This window comes from Pecten maximus, chromosome 12, assembly GCF_902652985.1.
Source record: "Pecten maximus chromosome 12, xPecMax1.1, whole genome shotgun sequence".
NCBI lineage: Eukaryota > Metazoa > Mollusca > Bivalvia > Pectinida > Pectinidae > Pecten > Pecten maximus.
Window position 1 is genome coordinate 12,723,236 of NC_047026.1, and position 17,854 is coordinate 12,741,089.

Below are 17,854 nucleotides of genomic sequence, written 5' to 3' on the forward strand. Positions count from 1 at the left end.
AAAATAAAGTTATTCTGGGTATTCTGGCGTTAGCCCTTATTACTATAAAATTCTGGCGTTGACACAAAATAACTACTACTACCCCTCAACTATTCTATTTTCTTTCTCATTTAAATCCAGTTTCTTTATTCTGTGAACACTTCAGCCAGCTTGATCATTATCAGAGTAACGTTGGGTGTTTACACCTGACTCAATTAATCAGATGATTCATCAATAACTTAAATATTATATATGCGATGTAAAGTGGAATTACATAGATAATCAGTATTACGAAGAATACTTTACAATGCGTTAAACTCTTTGACATTGTCACTGGCGGATTTAAAGCCCCACCACCCCACCCCATCCCCTAAAATTGTCAAAGTAAGGGTATCTCAAAAAGCGAATTCCCGTATCAATCAGCGAAATGATAGTATAAAATCATTAAAAATATCTCTCATATACTTGTTTTTATAAATCTATCGTGAAATACACTAGAATGCAGGATTTTGCATTTACCTGGTAAATTTTTTTAAGGGGAGTACCCCCGGACGCCCCCTCCCCTCCCCCTATAATTTCGCACGCCCCCTAATTGAAAATCCTGTTTCCGCCCCTGATTGTTGACACTAAGCGGCCAAATGTTATCAAGTTTATTAAAATCGAAATCAAGTAAGTAAGTAATACTGTTTCGAAAATTTGAATAAAAAGGGGTTTAAAATAAAATGAAACTCCTCAATATTTCGATAATCATACAGTGATAGATCTATAGATAAGTCCCTAGTCTTGTACATGTATGTACTCATGAAATGCTGATTGAACTCGAAGAATTTCTGGCAAACAGTAAATCTAACATTCTGGGAAATGAAAATGAATTGATGATGGATCATCGATCACAACGTACAAATCGTTTGGCAGGTCTGAAGTATGATCTTCGTATTTGACGACGACATGATATTTGTAAAATGTGTAGAAAGAAATGAACAAGTCTGAGGTAAGTAATGTTGGTACACATGTATACGTTCCGGTAACCTGATGACAGTCTTATTCGTGATTCACTTTTCTTTTTGTTCGTCCAGATTTCAGTAAACTAACAAAAGTAAATCTATAAATAAGCATTTTGTTTTACCTTTGTGACAAACGTATGCGAATCCATTCCCCCATTTATCTTTTTTTTTTCTTTCTAATTTTCAAGTATAAAATGTCTAGGCCTACTACGTGAATGTGATTGCAGAATAGGCATTCTTGACTTCGTTTGCTTTTCCTGTGTACTGTCATATACGGTGCATGGTACTCTCACGTTCAAAATGATAAATAATTTATGATTATAAATCATCATTCATTGACAAAACTCTTCAAATAATCGTAAATTAGACAAAACTCTTCAGCGAGCCGAAGCGTTTTCCGGACAAAATGCATGCGGAGATGACCCCCAAAAGTGCACCTGGCGGCAGCCGATTATACAATCACATGACCTTTCAACTTTGTATGTAAATGAAGAATCTGGACAGGCTCAGGGAGCCGTTTGAAAAATGGCGTTCAGAGCGAGGAATTCGGCGATGTTTTCACGGATTATTGTGTTTTGGATGTAACAATTCGTATTGAGTGGCACGGTAGGTTAAAGATGAATGTTTTCTGATGACGGTCGCATATAGAGTGCGCCGTGTCAGTTTGAATAAAGTGTTTTTTAGTCGATTGAAGTGTAGTGGACTGCCGTTTCGCTCGTGGCGGAGTTTCCGGCCTTCTGTATTACACAGTACACATACCACTGATATCATTTTTTTTAATTTTTTTTTCTCTAATTTTCTATGCAAGCGCCTGTGAGTATAATGTGACCGTTTGCGGTGTCCTGCTGGATGTCTTCGGCAGTATGCTTCAGTGAGGTAGCACTATAAGGTCGAAATCAGATTCGCACTACCACAATGAGACAAAAATACATACAATACACTACACGCACACATCTCGCAAACAGTGGAGGCCGTCCTGAAACGACCATAGATATTGATAGGTCAAAATCAAACCAAACACCATATGACCGTAGCTGTTTTGTTAACACTTTAAGATACCGTTCCCATATAACCTACGTCATTGTGTGCATCAGACGTCTTTATTGGCTGTTTTCATTCGGCCTTCGTTGTTGATGCAGAATTCTAACAATTAAAGATTGGCCAAGGTTGACCAAGTGTTATATCACACGAGTACCGGAAGTCTGGCGTTCGATTTTATCGTGAAATTAGTGCTCTCCGATTTTGCAAATTCAACGTTATTTCTTCTGTTAGTGGATCAATGTTTTTTCATTATGTTTGTTCAAATAAACAGGATGGTTAACACAAGGTTTTACTGTGTCATAAAATTACAAACAAATATGTCCTGTAGAACGTCAAGTGGAAATAACCCAATACCACCTACTCAATTATTGTATAGCAACTCCAGTGCTGCACAGCCTGCTATCAACAAGCTATTCCGTTCCATTAACACTATACATGAATATCCAATAGGTTTATGAAATAATAAATAGCTATAAGACACTATATAGGACGCAAATAATAAAAAAACCTAAACAAGTATTCATTTATAGCTTTATGAAATAATGAATAGAGGATATTGAATGGTTTCCCGTTTGAAATAACATATTTCATGAGTATGAGAGAATATCGATATGTTTAAGAGTGCGAAGCACGAGTGAAAAATATCGAAATATTCTGGCATACGAGTGAAATATATGTTATATTAAACGGGAAACCATTCAATATCCTCTATTTATTGCATTTTTGCCAGTGAAATATATAGAGGATATTGAATGGTTTCCCGTTTAATATAACATATATTTCACGAGTATGACAGAATATCGATATTTTCACGAGTGCGAAGCACGAGTGAAAAATATCGAAATATTCTGTCATACGAGTGAAATATATGTTATATTTAACGGGAAACCATTCAATTTTCTTTTTATTGCATTTCATATACTTAAAGACAAAATTAAAAACATAGAAAAAATAATAATGTCAAAAAGTGCGGGAATCAGTAATGACGTCATCTCTTTGTGACGTTACTCCACGTCAACTTGACGGCGCCATTTTAGCGTTTTCTGCTGTTATCGGAGAATCTGTGCACGGATAGCTAACGTCTAGTGGGTATTTTGTCAAAAACTAGTCTGAAAATTTCAGAAATACAGCAAAATAACCAATTTATCTATATCCGCTTCGATTGGAAAAATCGGCAAGTTTCAACGAGGTGAATACAAAGGTCCGCTATCATTGGTCAAAAAACGGAAAACTTATATTTTCACTGCAAAACCTTATATTTTCACTGCTCATCGCTGTAGTGAAAATAGAAGTTTTATTAGTTTGATAAATTTCTATATTTCAGTGACGAAAATGTCATAAAGAAAATTATCAAACTAATAAAACTTATATTTTCACTGCAGCTATGAGCAGTGAAAATATAAGTTTTCTGTTATTGACCAATCAGAGCTAACATTTGTATTCACCTCGTTGAAAATTGCTGATTATTCCTGTCGAAGCGGAGATAGATAAATTGGTTATTTTGCTGTATTTCTGAAATATTCTGACTTGTTTTTGACAAAATACTCTTTTGACGTTAGCTATCCATGCACAGATTACCGATAACAGCAGAAAACGCTTAAATTGCGTTGATCAGTCCTTTCAAAATGGCGCCGTCAAGTTGACGTGGAGTATCGTCACAAAGAGATGACGTCATTACTGATTCCCGCAGTTTTCAATATTGTTTTTAAGTATTTGAAATGCAATAAAAAGAAAATTGAATAGTTTCCCGTTAAATATACCATATATTTCACTCGTATGACAGAATATTTCGATATTTTTCACTTTGTGCTTCGCACTCGTGAACATATCGATATTCTGTCAAACTCGTGAAATACATGTTATATTAACGGGAAACCATTCAATATCCTCTATGTATTTATTACAGAGTTTAACATAAATAATGTAAGTATAACACTTAAACCTTTGTTAGATTGTTTTTATTGTCAAGGCAAACAAACACAATGAGGACGGCGTTCGTTTTATCTCATTCTGTCACCCATATTGTGTTTATATTGACAATGGACGGGCGCCATTCTATATGTCATCCAGACTACATTTATATTGACAATAAGTACAATCTAACAAGTGTGTAATTGTTAATTACTGGTATATATCTAAATCAATATAATTTAATGTAAAACAAACACACACATGATCTATATAAGGGATACTAATGGAACATGCTTCACATATTGAACTCACAGCTTCATGTTTGTTCTTCGATCAAACCTAAAACAGATTCATATCGTTTTGCTTCAAATTTCGAAAAAGAATCGATTTTTAGTTGTCTTGTTTAGTCTTGTTTTGTTGTTGTTGTTGTTGTTTTTTTTTTTTTTTTTTTGTATCAGCCAATCAAAAACGAAGTTACAAACGGCGACGTAGAATGTCACGCAAATGTACTTTTTGTAAAACGAGATGGGAACCCTTCATATTCTATGAAATATTATTAGTTATATATGTTAATGTTTGACTGAACTATTCAAGTATTAATTTTACACGTTACGTTATAAAAACAGGAAAGCGAGCGATGGCCGCCATCTTGGGAATACACTTGAGATTCAATTGCGTTCCATTATGCAATATCGTATGTATTTGGAACAACTGGTACGAACGCGATAAAATCCGTAATTCAATATAACAGATCGATTTGGCATTTGATGACAGATAGATTGACGGTATCAATATTAACTTTTCGCTCTGTATATTAGTTGATGATGATGATGATGATGATGATGACCAAAAAAAATAAATGATTATAAAACAGATGTAATATTGCATAACGTTTCAGGTTTTACAATGACGCCCTAGTTGTATTCATGACTGAAGATCACAATGCGACCCCGAGCGTCCAATAAAAGGACAAACGATGGTGACGATGATCAGGATGGCACGTCATACAAGTACTACGATACGCCCTTTAACAGGTACATGGAATATACAAATATATAATTAAGGATATTTTCCTATTCCAGACCATGCTCTGGAGTTTCTCAGTATATGCCTCATGTTTATACGCATACAGGGTTTCGTTTCGACTTTGCTATATCAAGACATATGTATCTAGAATTTGGGTTTATTTTTTCTGATTCAAGTATATTCTCTGCCTTGATAAAACAATGGTTTACTGTAGGAGAGGTCTCTGTGATCTTCGTGCTTTATTTGATTCGACAGACGGATATATAGATCATAACGAGTTTCATTTGTAATGACGACAGACACCATGACAGGTGGCAATACCTCTTAAAAACATGCTTTATCATAAATTTCTTGTAAAGTTTATACATGTTATTTATATTGATATCTATCTGAATTCGAATTATATTTCACATACAGCGTTGTTCCTCAATTGCATTGTTTTTGTAAACTTTCTAAGGACCAAATGAACGTTCTGTTTTATGACCTTTTGATGTGCACCTTGGTACTTACTGTCGCATTTAACAAACTTTAGTTTAGATTCTCGTAGTTGCTATCATTTTACTTTACTGGTAATTAAAAGAGAACATATCTGGTATATCTCAATTTTGATATACTTACCTCTATGTATGTTTCAGGAACATTTGGCTGGTGCTTCAGACCTTGGCCACTATCCTCATGTTACTACAGATGTCGGAGCATACTAAGACTTACCTATCATATTATACACCTACACCAACATCACCATGGTAACGGCGAAAGAACTCGAGTTCCCGGCGGTAACCATTTGTAATCTTAGTCCCTACAACAAATCAATAGCCGTAGAAGAAAATGCCTTCACGGAATATCTTTTGAGGACTAACACATTAAGTTTCATGGAGACCACATTGAATTATACTGACTCCAGGACAGCGGGATATAAAAATGGATTCAGTCACAACTTTGTGGGACGAACTAACAACGAATTGAAAAATTTCTTTGTAACCTGTGTTCAAAAATGGCAACTTATTTACTGTGATGATTTCTTCACACCGCGCATGACGGAACTTGGGGTGTGTTTTACTTTCAATGGTCCAGACCGGAAGTCCGTGATGACTAGCAGTACCGGAAATACGTCATCTCTCACAATGTATATCAAAGTTGAACGTGATCATTTTCTGTTTGATACTGAGAATGATATTAAGGTATGATTTTCCATTTCCTATTTTTATAGTAATAACGTATCAAATATGAAAAATGAATAATGAAAAGCTGTATACCACTTCTTATGAATACACTGAACATAATTAAATATATATATACTATATTATACATATTGGCCAAAACGGAAGGTATTAGGAACACCTTCCATATATTTTTTTTTTTTTTTTTATTATACATTTTGTATTACTTTTATTTGTCATATGATCCATTTAGGTCGTACTTCATGACAAATTTGAAGAACCTGACATCAGACAGAAGGGGTTCTTGGCAGTGCCTGGTTATTCTACATTTGCTGCGGTGTCTAGTACAAAGGTAAATACGCATACGCAGCTTGGATTCTGATATGCATAACCTATTTGACAAAAAAAAAATGCTTTAAAGTATAACTGCATACTAAACAAAGATATGTTTTCAAATGCTATCCAGTCAAAGCTGCCTTCAAGCCCGCCGCTATATAATATAGCCCTGTCTAGATTTTCGTTTCAAGTCCCAATATAGCATTTGCTTTCATTTCAATCCAGTATACATAACCCTCTGTATGAAGGGCACCTGTCTAAAAAGACCATGTTTCCGAAGTAACGTTTATGTAGGGGTTTTACTCCTAACGCTTGATGTATTAAACTTGCTATCATTGAGCTCATCGCCCTTCTTAAGATAGACGGTCTGACCCCACATTGATAAAATTATATTCCTGATTCAAATGCAGTCTTCTTATCACCAAAAATTATTCAAACTGACGCAATTTTGTTATCCTTGCTGAAACGCATTAGTTGGTTAATTTATTTCACCAGCAGTTTTACGTTATAACGACCAGCATTAAAACTATGCCGTTTATCTTTTTTTTTAAAGATATTTCTTGTTTTCTACTGAAATATGCCTATTTCAATAAGCATATGTTGTTGATTATGATTTATTGTTGTATAAGATTTATTGTCTAATATGAGGTCTCGTCTTTACCATACAGAATAGGTACCTTGGCCGTCCATACCGGAGTCTACCAAGGGAGGAAAGCTATTGTATCGATACCAGTATGCCCTCGTTCACCAGCCCACTAGGGTTCTACCGTCGATATAGCTATACTGCTTGTATGATTGAGTGTCGACAGAATTATACAGCACGCAAATGTAAATGTCGAAGTCACACAGATCCAGGTAAGTCCAAGTATACAGGGGTCTTAAATAAATACCATACAACTACTCTATGATATATAGTACGATTAAACTATTCTTGACATTATAATGAAGTTATGGTTGTTTTAAGATAGACTAAGTTAATTATACTTAATACATGTTATACTACAACAATTCCACTGCCAAGCATTTGATGAGGGAATTTTTGGCGTGAATTGGGACAATATATGGAGAGAACAGGAATTAGTCTATGAAATACAATAACGCTAACATTATGTAGGTGTTTGCTACAAAAATAATATATATTATATAGGTAATGGTACTATATGTATAATATCTGATATATATTATATACGTAATGGTACTGTATGTATGATATATATTGTATAGGTAATGGTACTGTATGTATGATATATATTGTACAGGTAATGGTACTATATGTATAATATCTGATATATATTGTACAGGTAATGGTACTATATGTATAATATCTTATATATATTATATAGGTAATGGTACTGTATGTATAATATCTTATATATATTATATAGGTAATGGTACTATATGTATGATATCTGATATATATTATATAGGTAATGGTACTATATGTATAATATCTTATATATATTATATAGGTAATGGTACTGTATGTATAATATCTTATATATATATTGTATAGGTAATGGTACTGTATGTATGATATCTTATATATATCATATAGGTAATGGTACTGTACAATGTATGTATAATATCTTATATATATTATATAGGTAATGGTACGATATGTATAATATCTGATATATATTATATAGGTAATGGTACTATATGTGTAATATCTTATATATATATATTATAGGTAATGGTACGATATGTATTATATCTTATATATATTATATAGGTAATGGTACTATATGTATAATATCTTATATATATATTATATAGGTAATGGTACGATATGTATAATATCTTATATATATTATATAGGTAATGGTACTATATGTATAATATCTTATATATATTATATAGGTAATGGTACTATATAGAGGATATCTAACAGTGTCTTCAGTAATACCAAATATATTTCACGAGTGGGCTAATATTTTGATATTTTTCACGAGTGCGCAGCAGCTCGGCGGAGCCTCGGGTTTTACCACATTTTGTGACCCCTCGGGTGGAATATCCCTATCCTACATGACCACATATGATAGAGTCTTATAATATTATATAGGTAATGGTACTGTATGTATAATATCTTATATATATATTATATAGGTAATGGTACTATATGTATAATATCTTATATATATATTATATAGGTAATGGTACTGTATGTATAATATCTGATCTATATTATATATGTAATGGTACTATATGTATAATATCTTTTATCATATGACTACTGTTATATACGGTGTCATAAACCCATCACATAAATTTTCTTTATGACACTAGTGTAATAACACCTTTCGCTATGCTGATTGGCTGGTTCCGTGAGAACTGTATTGATACGCGTGGGAACGACCTACTTCTTTTTACTACGACTCGTAAAAATGGCGACTAGTGCTTGTAAACTTTGAAAAAAAATCAACTGAACGACAAATTGGTCTATTAACATAACATATTGTACAATCAAAGATAAAATCCAAGATGTAAACATCCTAAGTTTTTTAATTATATTTATACTATAAGATGTTAAATTAGGCCTGGCAAACATCTATTTTATGACCCCTAGTCTAGTAACATATTTCAACTCCGATAGAAAATTGCGGTTGCGTTGTCCGATGAGACATATCTAGTCTATATTCTTTTCAAATAAACAAATAATAACATTATTTAATAAAATCCTCATGAAAAACGGCAATGTAGTTTGTTACAACTTGCCTTCAACGGTTACTCAGAATAACATGCTGACACTGTCGTCGACAAACACGTGTAATGTCAAAACAAACAACACTGCCAACAAATCGGCATCCAAAGTCGCTTTTCACGGCAGTCTGAACACAATGTTCAGTGGGAATATTCACGGTGGAACATTTCACATCTCCATAAACTCCCGCGAGGACGAGGATAAACACAAAGCAGTGAAAAGGCGCCGTACAATGGTTCTGTACGACAGCGACAGCGAATAGACATTTGTACAACGAAGCCTCCATTATCGCGCCAAGTGACGTCACGGCTTCGTCACATCAAAAACAGTCGCTCATGAACTTTCAAACTAAAATATTTTCCTCATTGTTTCAAACACCAAGGACAATTTATCTATTATAGATTAAATGAAAAAATGCTGAAATTTTGTTTTGAGACGTGTATTTAATAAAATGAATCCTTTTCAAGAGTCAGTTGTGTTAGAACTATTTCTTCTCTCGTCGGTATAATTGACCTATTTCGAAGGTTCGGGTGATTTGGTTGAGATGTGACGATTCAAGGCAAAAGAGAAAATCAGTTTTTGATGGGGAACGATGAAAGAAAACGTCATATGATAAAAAGAATCTGTCATTCGTTTCCCTTCATATTAGATTGATGATACTCGTTTAGAATTTTTTATTTTTGCTCGCCAGAGGCTCGCAAAAATAAAAAAATTCAAAACTCGTATCATAAATCTAATATGAAGGGAAACTCATGACAGATCCTCTATATATATATTATATAGGTAATGGTACTGTATGTATAATATCTTATATATATATTATATAGGTAATGGTACTATATGTATAATATCTTATATATATATTATATAGGTAATGGTACTGTATGTATAATATCTGATATATATTGTACAGGTAATGGTACTATATGTATAATATCTGATATATATTATATAGGTAATGGTACTATATGTATGATATATATTGTATAGGTAATGGTACTGTATGTATAATATCTTATATATATATTATATAGGTAATGGTACTATATGTATGATATATATTGTATAGGTAATGGTACTGTATGTATAATATCTTATATACATATTATATAGGTAATGGTACTATATGTATAATATCTGATATATATTATATAGGTAATGTTACTATATGTATAATATCTGATATATATTATATAGGTAATGGTACTATATGTATAATATCTTATATATATTATATAGGTAATGGTACTATATGTATAATATCTTATATATATTGTACAGGTAATGGTACTATATGTATAATATATATTATATAGGTAATGGTACTATATGTATGATATTTATTGTACAGGTAATGGTACTATATGTATGATATATATTGTACAGGTAATGGTACTATATGTATAATATCTTATATACATTATACAGGTAATGGTACTATATGTATGATATATATTATATAGGTAATGGTACCATAGGTATAATATCTGATATATATTATATAGAAATGGTACTATATGTATGATACATATTATATAGGTAATGGTACCATAGGTATAATATCTGATATATATTATATAGGTAATGGTACTTTATGTATGATATATATTATATAGGTAATGGTACCATAGGTATAATATCTGATATATATTATATAGGTAATGGTACTATATGTATGATACATATTATATAGGTAATGGTACTATATGTATAATATCCGATATACATCATGTATATTGTACAGGTAATGCTACTATATGTATAATATATATATTATATAGGTAATGGTACTGTATGTATAATAGATATTGTATAGGTAATGGTACTATATTTATAATATATATATTATATAGGTAATGGTACTGTATGTATAATATCTTATATATATTGTATAGGTAATGGTACTATATGTATAATATATATTGTACAGGTAATGGTACTATATGTATAATATCTGATATATATTGTACAGGTAATGGTACTATATGTACACCGATGCAGTTTGTTTCCTGCTATAAACCAAAAACACGTAAGTACCAAAATTAGCATTGAAGTATAACGCATATAAATGCAATACAATACTATATAATACTATACAATAAAACATAATACACAACACAAAATAATACAATACATTATGTTATACAACGATATACAATACAGTATACAATAATATATAATACAAAATCATACAATACAATGCATATTGATACGATTATTATGTTGAATATTGCCATTTAAAAAAAATCCCCTTTAACCATTAACAATCTATCCTCCAGTCCAAATTTTCTAAAGTTGCATTAATTATAGGTTTCAATAAAGACTATATTGAATTATACCTTGTGAAGTTGCAGACATAAATAATTTTATAGAACAAGTATTTCCGGTAGAGTAGGTCAACATTATCATCAATTTGTTCGGGAATGGAGACCAGAAGGAGGGAAGGGTGATGATTTGTGTAAAACCGGTAGGAATTTGAATGAATACATTTATTTTATGTATAAAACATTGGTAACTCGTAGGTCAGTTTTTGCCGAGCAAAATGGAAGAATTCTTCTATGATGCAACAGTTAACCCTAGAACAAAATTTACTCTCAAATTGACAGCACACTTTGGAACCTCTATCCTTATATTTGTGTCACAGGGGCGTGGCGCGAATTCCCAATCCACGGTTCATATATATATACATACATAGACCATGGTTTGGGAATTCGTACCAAATCCATGTGCTTTGTATGAATATAAGAGAAATTAAAAATTTCAAATAAAAAGCACTTTTAAACTCGTGTCTCTCTCAGCGTTAAGCTCAGTTATTAAATATTGATATTTGCAAATTATTTTTATCTTTGATAAAATATAGATAGAAAATATCATGATCACATGCACGTTTGTCGCTGTTGAAGTTTATTCAGTATTGAATCGTTCACGCAAAAAAAAAAAAACAACACTGCGTACCCGAGTTTTTAAATTGTGAACTGATCACGTTCCAGATTATTTTGAAATGAGACTCCAACACACGTGCAATTGTCCTTTTCGTTGTGAGAGTATGACCTACACGGCCAATGTCTCTATCATGGAGTTCCCGTCCAACCACAGTACTGACATGCTTCATAACAAAGGATTCTCTAACCTCAGGTATTTAAACTGTAATACGCAGTGTGATAAAGAGTAGGAAACAGTCTATTGGCATATTTGTTTGTCTTTCTTTCTGTCTGTGTATCTTCTCTGTCCCCCTGTATGTCACGCTCTAGAATTGTTAAACATCCATGTGAGTCGGTGTATGATTGACATTTAAATTGCCCTGATTTTCATAAAATTCATTTTGATACATTCGTAAAAATATTATGTAATATATGTAAGTGACTCCAACATTGAAAAAAAAAAGAAATGGCTAAAGTGTCAACAATGTTTAAAGATGAAAATGCAGGCTTTGAGACTAGATGAGTCGTGTTTTTACGTTTTTCTAAAGCTATGATTATATCTACAGTACACTTATAGTTCTTCTTAAAGATAACTGTTGATTGCCATGTCTCATTGTTCTAACAGACGATTCTGTTAACGACATGTCGACACGCTGTTTACTAACTGGAGATGACTTTTCAGTTTTACTTATAAAAGACATAAGCGGCCACAATATGGTGATGTATCCATTTTCTCTTTTAAACAGGGAGTATGCCGAGATCCGGATCTACTTCAATGATCTAAACTATACGATAGCGGAACAAGTACCAGAGATGCTAGCTAAAGATTATCTTTGTAAGTTTTATTACATCATTAAAAAACACAAATCTAAGTTATCGGTTATACTCTCTGTGAAATTTTCCATTAAATCAAGGAGAAATAATTCTGGAAAATATAATAACTGTATTTTATAAGATCTTTGGATATTTTGAAACATGGCAAATTGTAGGTTAGCTTGTACTTATCTATATGATATATATCTTGGAGTGAGAATTAAAATCTTTTATCATTTCATGTACTATCATATTCTTTCAAAGATATATTGACGTTTCATTAATCAAAATTGCAAATTTATCGAACGATATAAATAAGACGTTCATAAATGTGTTTATCTTATTAAATAAGGATACATTTTCGTTGATCACGACTACTTCAACTAGTTGAGAGTTGTCGTGTGTCCCGAATCTGTATTTAGAGGTAACAGTGCAGTGATATACTAACATTTTGATATTTACAGACGGACTCGGATGGATACTGGCAGTGTATATTACCGTGACCGTAATCACTTTGCTCAAGGTTCTCTCATTTATCATCGACTTCATTCTCAGTATTGCATTTACAATCTTCGAAGTCCTCTACGTGATCATCGACAGCTGCCTGGAATGATGATTTGTTTAAGTGATTTATACTTTCTCAAACAATGGCATTAATACCTTGATAATACTGCTGAAGACTCTCTCCCTCATCGCGGACATATTTCTCATTCCACCATTTATGGGGGTTTTCATACAAACGTCGATAACAGCTAACTCTGATAGGATGGTTGATGCCTATTCCATATGTTCAGTTGTCAAATGACCATAAATGTATTTGCCTATTCTTTTTTTTCATCCTAGCATTATACGTTAAACGTGATAAGCAACTTTTCTGAAGTACCTTGAAGTAATCGCTTAAGTTGATAAAAAGAATTACAAAGGGACTGTAAATATTTTCCGAAGAATTCGAACAAAAAGGCAATGTGTAGTGTTTTGAACATTGGGCACACCTCGGCGGATTCTGCTACCCTACATAGGGTAGCGAAATCTGCCGAGGTATGACGAATGGTGTTTTGAAGTGAAATTGCATTTGTCTGAGTTTGTCCATGTCTGCAACTATATGATAAAAATGATGACAGTATTAATTATGTAAATGTATGGTAAACTTTAGCGGTTTGTTAGTTATAATTGTTCCATCTGTGTACTTGTTTAAAAATTATGAGTATTAGTTTAAGCTGTCATATTCAATAATTTGATTTTTTTTCTTCAACTTGTGTAGGTGTATTGATTTGTGAAGATTGTATTGTATTTTTGTAATCGTCTCGAAAGATATCTTACTCGTTTTTATCGATATCTGTCTCGTAAATCTCGTCATTTATCGTTCATTGAACAATTTTCTAAATGTTCATTGGATATAACTTCAAACATCAAAGGTGAAATACAAACTTGTTTTTGTCAGTACAATTGAAACACAGTGTAAGAAGTAAATATAGAGACGCACAGAGTATGATATTTTGATTATGAAGGGTGAAAATATTTTTTTATTTATAACGCGCTTTTTGACCTCTAGGCATCAAACACTAAGGATTCCCGTATAGTCATAGAGATAAACCATGGCTTTTCGCACCCTTTCAGGGGAGCGATTCCAGATCGTCTTAATGAAAAAAATGAGTGCACTAACCACTGAACTACTTTTCCATTGAACTGGTGATGCTAGTTCAATTTTATAATCTACGTTGGGAATGTATCTATGTAAAGCGCTGCCTGCTGATTTTAAATAATTTTATCAGAGTTTTCTTTATTCAAACATTTAAAAAGTGTTTTTTTTTATCCCAGAAGTCTTTATATAGCAAATACATGTCATGTATAACCACATGTGAAAATATTGTCCTTCTGTTTTTGAAATTTTGAAAATAAGTTATATCTACAAAACCAAAATATCCAGTGTTATATTAATTACATTCAATAGATTACAGTAAGTTGTGATTAATCTTTTAGTAACGTCAAATATGCGTAGGGTACACAGAGTTTAAAATGTTCAAAACAGTCAAGTCCATTTTTATTGTCCATGTTTGTTTATTTTGTATCTATTTGTTGTTCTAATTTTGTTTTGTAAATAACATCTAGTCATTAAAATGCTATTACGCCGATTTATAGCATCATGATTATAGTTTTGTCGGTAAAATATACAGATATCTCCCTCAACGAATTTAAAGGGCAAACTGGGTATATATTATCAGTCTATCGGTCTGTGTGTCTGTTAGCTTTTTCTGTCTGTCCATTTACCTCTAAAGTACAAATCACTTTTATTTAATAACTGTATGCAAATTGCTAGTCACTTAATACATCTTATCTGTGACGTCGTATTATTTTCTGTTATATTTCAGAGTTAATGCCCTTGGTTTATTTTTTATCTCACTAGTCACATAGTATGGGAGTTTGTGCTGTTATGACACAACCTAGAAGTTCAGGCCTTCGATAGAAATGTATTTCATCCTTCATATTAACTCAGATTGTCATATAATTTCACGAAGTCGATAATGACCTCCAATTATCCTGTTATAATACTCTCCAAACTTTCCCTATGTAACAAGAGGACATGGTGAAGTCGGCTACTATTTTCATATGCGATTTGAAAAGCGTATAACATAGACTTCAAATCAAAGATCTAGTCGGTTTTGTAAGATAATTGTTCATCATAAATGTCATATACTACAATTCCATGGTCATCCCCGATATCAACAAAACCATATACAGACTTACAAGCTATATTTTGTACTATTTTTTAATATAAATTATAAAAACGCTCAATACAATGGAATTATACGATAATACCGAATATGTCACAGAAATGTTATAAGTTGTTATCGCAATATAGATAGATATACATTGTACATGTATATATATATAGTACTTAGTTACCCACCAGGACCGGGGGACTTTAGTTTTGCGTTGTGTCCATCCATTCATGTTTGCTTCCTTCCGTTCTTCCGCACTTTAATTTGTCCGGGCTGTATCTCGTACACTTCTTATTACTGGAACTTCATACTTCGGTCATGGATTAGGTGACGTGTTGTGTCGGGTACCAAAATTAAGTCAGTTTAACCTACATTTTGACCTTCGACCTACAAAAACATTTGTCAAGGCTGTGTCTTATACTCTATTTTCCATTGGAACTTTATACTTGACATGTGTTCGCCTTGGTGAGGCGGTGCGTCATATACCAACAGAAGGTCACTTTGACATGCATTGTCACTTTCAACTGCAGTTCGACCTTTGACCTACATTAAAGAACAAAATCGTTCGTGCCTAATCTCCTGCACTTCTTGTCGCTGGAGCTTCTTACTTGATATATGGATTCTTTTTACCTGAAGAATGGGTTCACTTCCATTGAACTTCCCACATCGTCAACTATAATTATTGATAATCCTTAATTAATTCCCATGAATACCAACAAATGCAATAGTTGATATTTTCAAAGCGATGTGCCTGTTTAACATTAAGTTCTCCATCATTATCTGTGCATTCTTAGTAATTTCACGTCCGTTGAGGACTGTACTTCTCTGAATTGTGTTGTTGTATAATGCTTTACTTCTATATGTGGATGTATGACTTAATGACGTTTCATCTGCCTTACAATATTGCCTTTCACATCACTTTAAACGTTATGTTAATGATAATAATTTGTGCAATATAGAATTCGATTATTTTTCTTGGTGCAAATGTCGCGTCTGCAATGCATTCCATTATACGAAACCAAAGAAATAAGTCAGATGTGTTAGAAGAATAATGATAATGATAATGATATTGAGCACTTCTAAGTATAAGAGATATTCATAAATACATACTCAATAATCAAATACATGTATATATCATTAATCTTATACTATTGTATTATTATAGAAACAAATAACTCTTCTAATGATAGAAATAGATTAATACAGGTCATATTTCTATAATTCTTTATCTTAAGCAAACTTTGATTTTGATATTAATTTTATTACCGAAATAGATTTCATATGGTAAGAAATATTTAGTTAATTGCGTTATTATGTGTTCTTTTTTATTAAAACTTTTGAATTCAAATACGTGTTAATGAATAATGAAAAAGTGCGTGTGACGTTTTCAACATCATTGGTGTTAATTGGAATTGACGACTTCGCTCAATGTTGTGCTTTTCATAATTCTTCATCCTATGTGCTACACTCATTCTATGAACCAATTTGGCGCTGAAAACGATATTGATGATTTGTTTGACCATAACGCTGATGTGAAATTACGCAACTATATTTGCGAAAACAAAACATATATATATATATATATCTGAGCTTTCAGTATATGTTTGATTTTTTGTTTGTGTTTGCTTCATGAACAGCCAGGGACATTCCATTTTGAGTTGGGGTCTTCTTGAAGTAGTTGGTGACCTCCTCACTGAACAAACATACGGGAGTCCCGTCGCATGCTATCCAGAGCAATTAGGGTTCTTGCCCATGAACACAAAACAGACAGCACAGAGCGGTCCGATTCTTAGCTTCCTTAATTTTCAGGATTATAGATGTTATAGATGTTTTACAGAAAACAACACTTCTATTTTTTGCGTATTTTTAGACAAAAAAAACTTTTTCAATCAATGTCGAAATCAATATGAATAAACATGCATTTGTGTTACGTTTTCTATTTTTACACAAAGAAATCCATATTAGTTTATGCTAATAAAGGAATATTTCTGATACTATGCGTATATGGATTATAAGATGCCGTTAAAATATATAACAGCGAATTTATATTGAATTTACTATGTTTCCAAATGATAAAATTGCAAGTTGTGCTCTTCTTACAAAATGTTGCAGACAAAGAAAGATCATTCCTGCTTTTCTCGAGGAAACTTTCATACCAGGACTTCTTCCCCTTTGCTCTCTGAAATTATTACATTTAAGCATTGCACTGATGCAAAATGTACCAAATGATAGAATAAACTCA

At 32.4% G+C, this 17,854-nt stretch overlaps 1 protein-coding gene across 1 annotated transcript in view; it reads left to right on the top strand.

Annotated features, from left to right (window-relative positions):
• The window catches only part of LOC117339636 (acid-sensing ion channel 2-like), a 20,428-nt gene extending 5,397 nt beyond the window's left edge, over positions 1-15,031 (top strand). Inside the window, exons 2-9 of the mRNA XM_033901336.1 lie at positions 4,834-4,969; positions 5,597-6,142; positions 6,375-6,473; positions 7,126-7,312; positions 11,131-11,187; positions 12,149-12,293; positions 12,826-12,914; positions 13,357-15,031. Coding sequence (XP_033757227.1) covers positions 5,705-6,142; positions 6,375-6,473; positions 7,126-7,312; positions 11,131-11,187; positions 12,149-12,293; positions 12,826-12,914; positions 13,357-13,505 — 1,164 coding nt within the window. The 5' untranslated portion in view covers positions 4,834-4,969; positions 5,597-5,704 and the 3' untranslated portion in view covers positions 13,506-15,031. The remainder of the gene's footprint in view (positions 1-4,833; positions 4,970-5,596; positions 6,143-6,374; positions 6,474-7,125; positions 7,313-11,130; positions 11,188-12,148; positions 12,294-12,825; positions 12,915-13,356) is intronic.
• Positions 15,032-17,854: the final 2,823 nt, after the last annotated feature.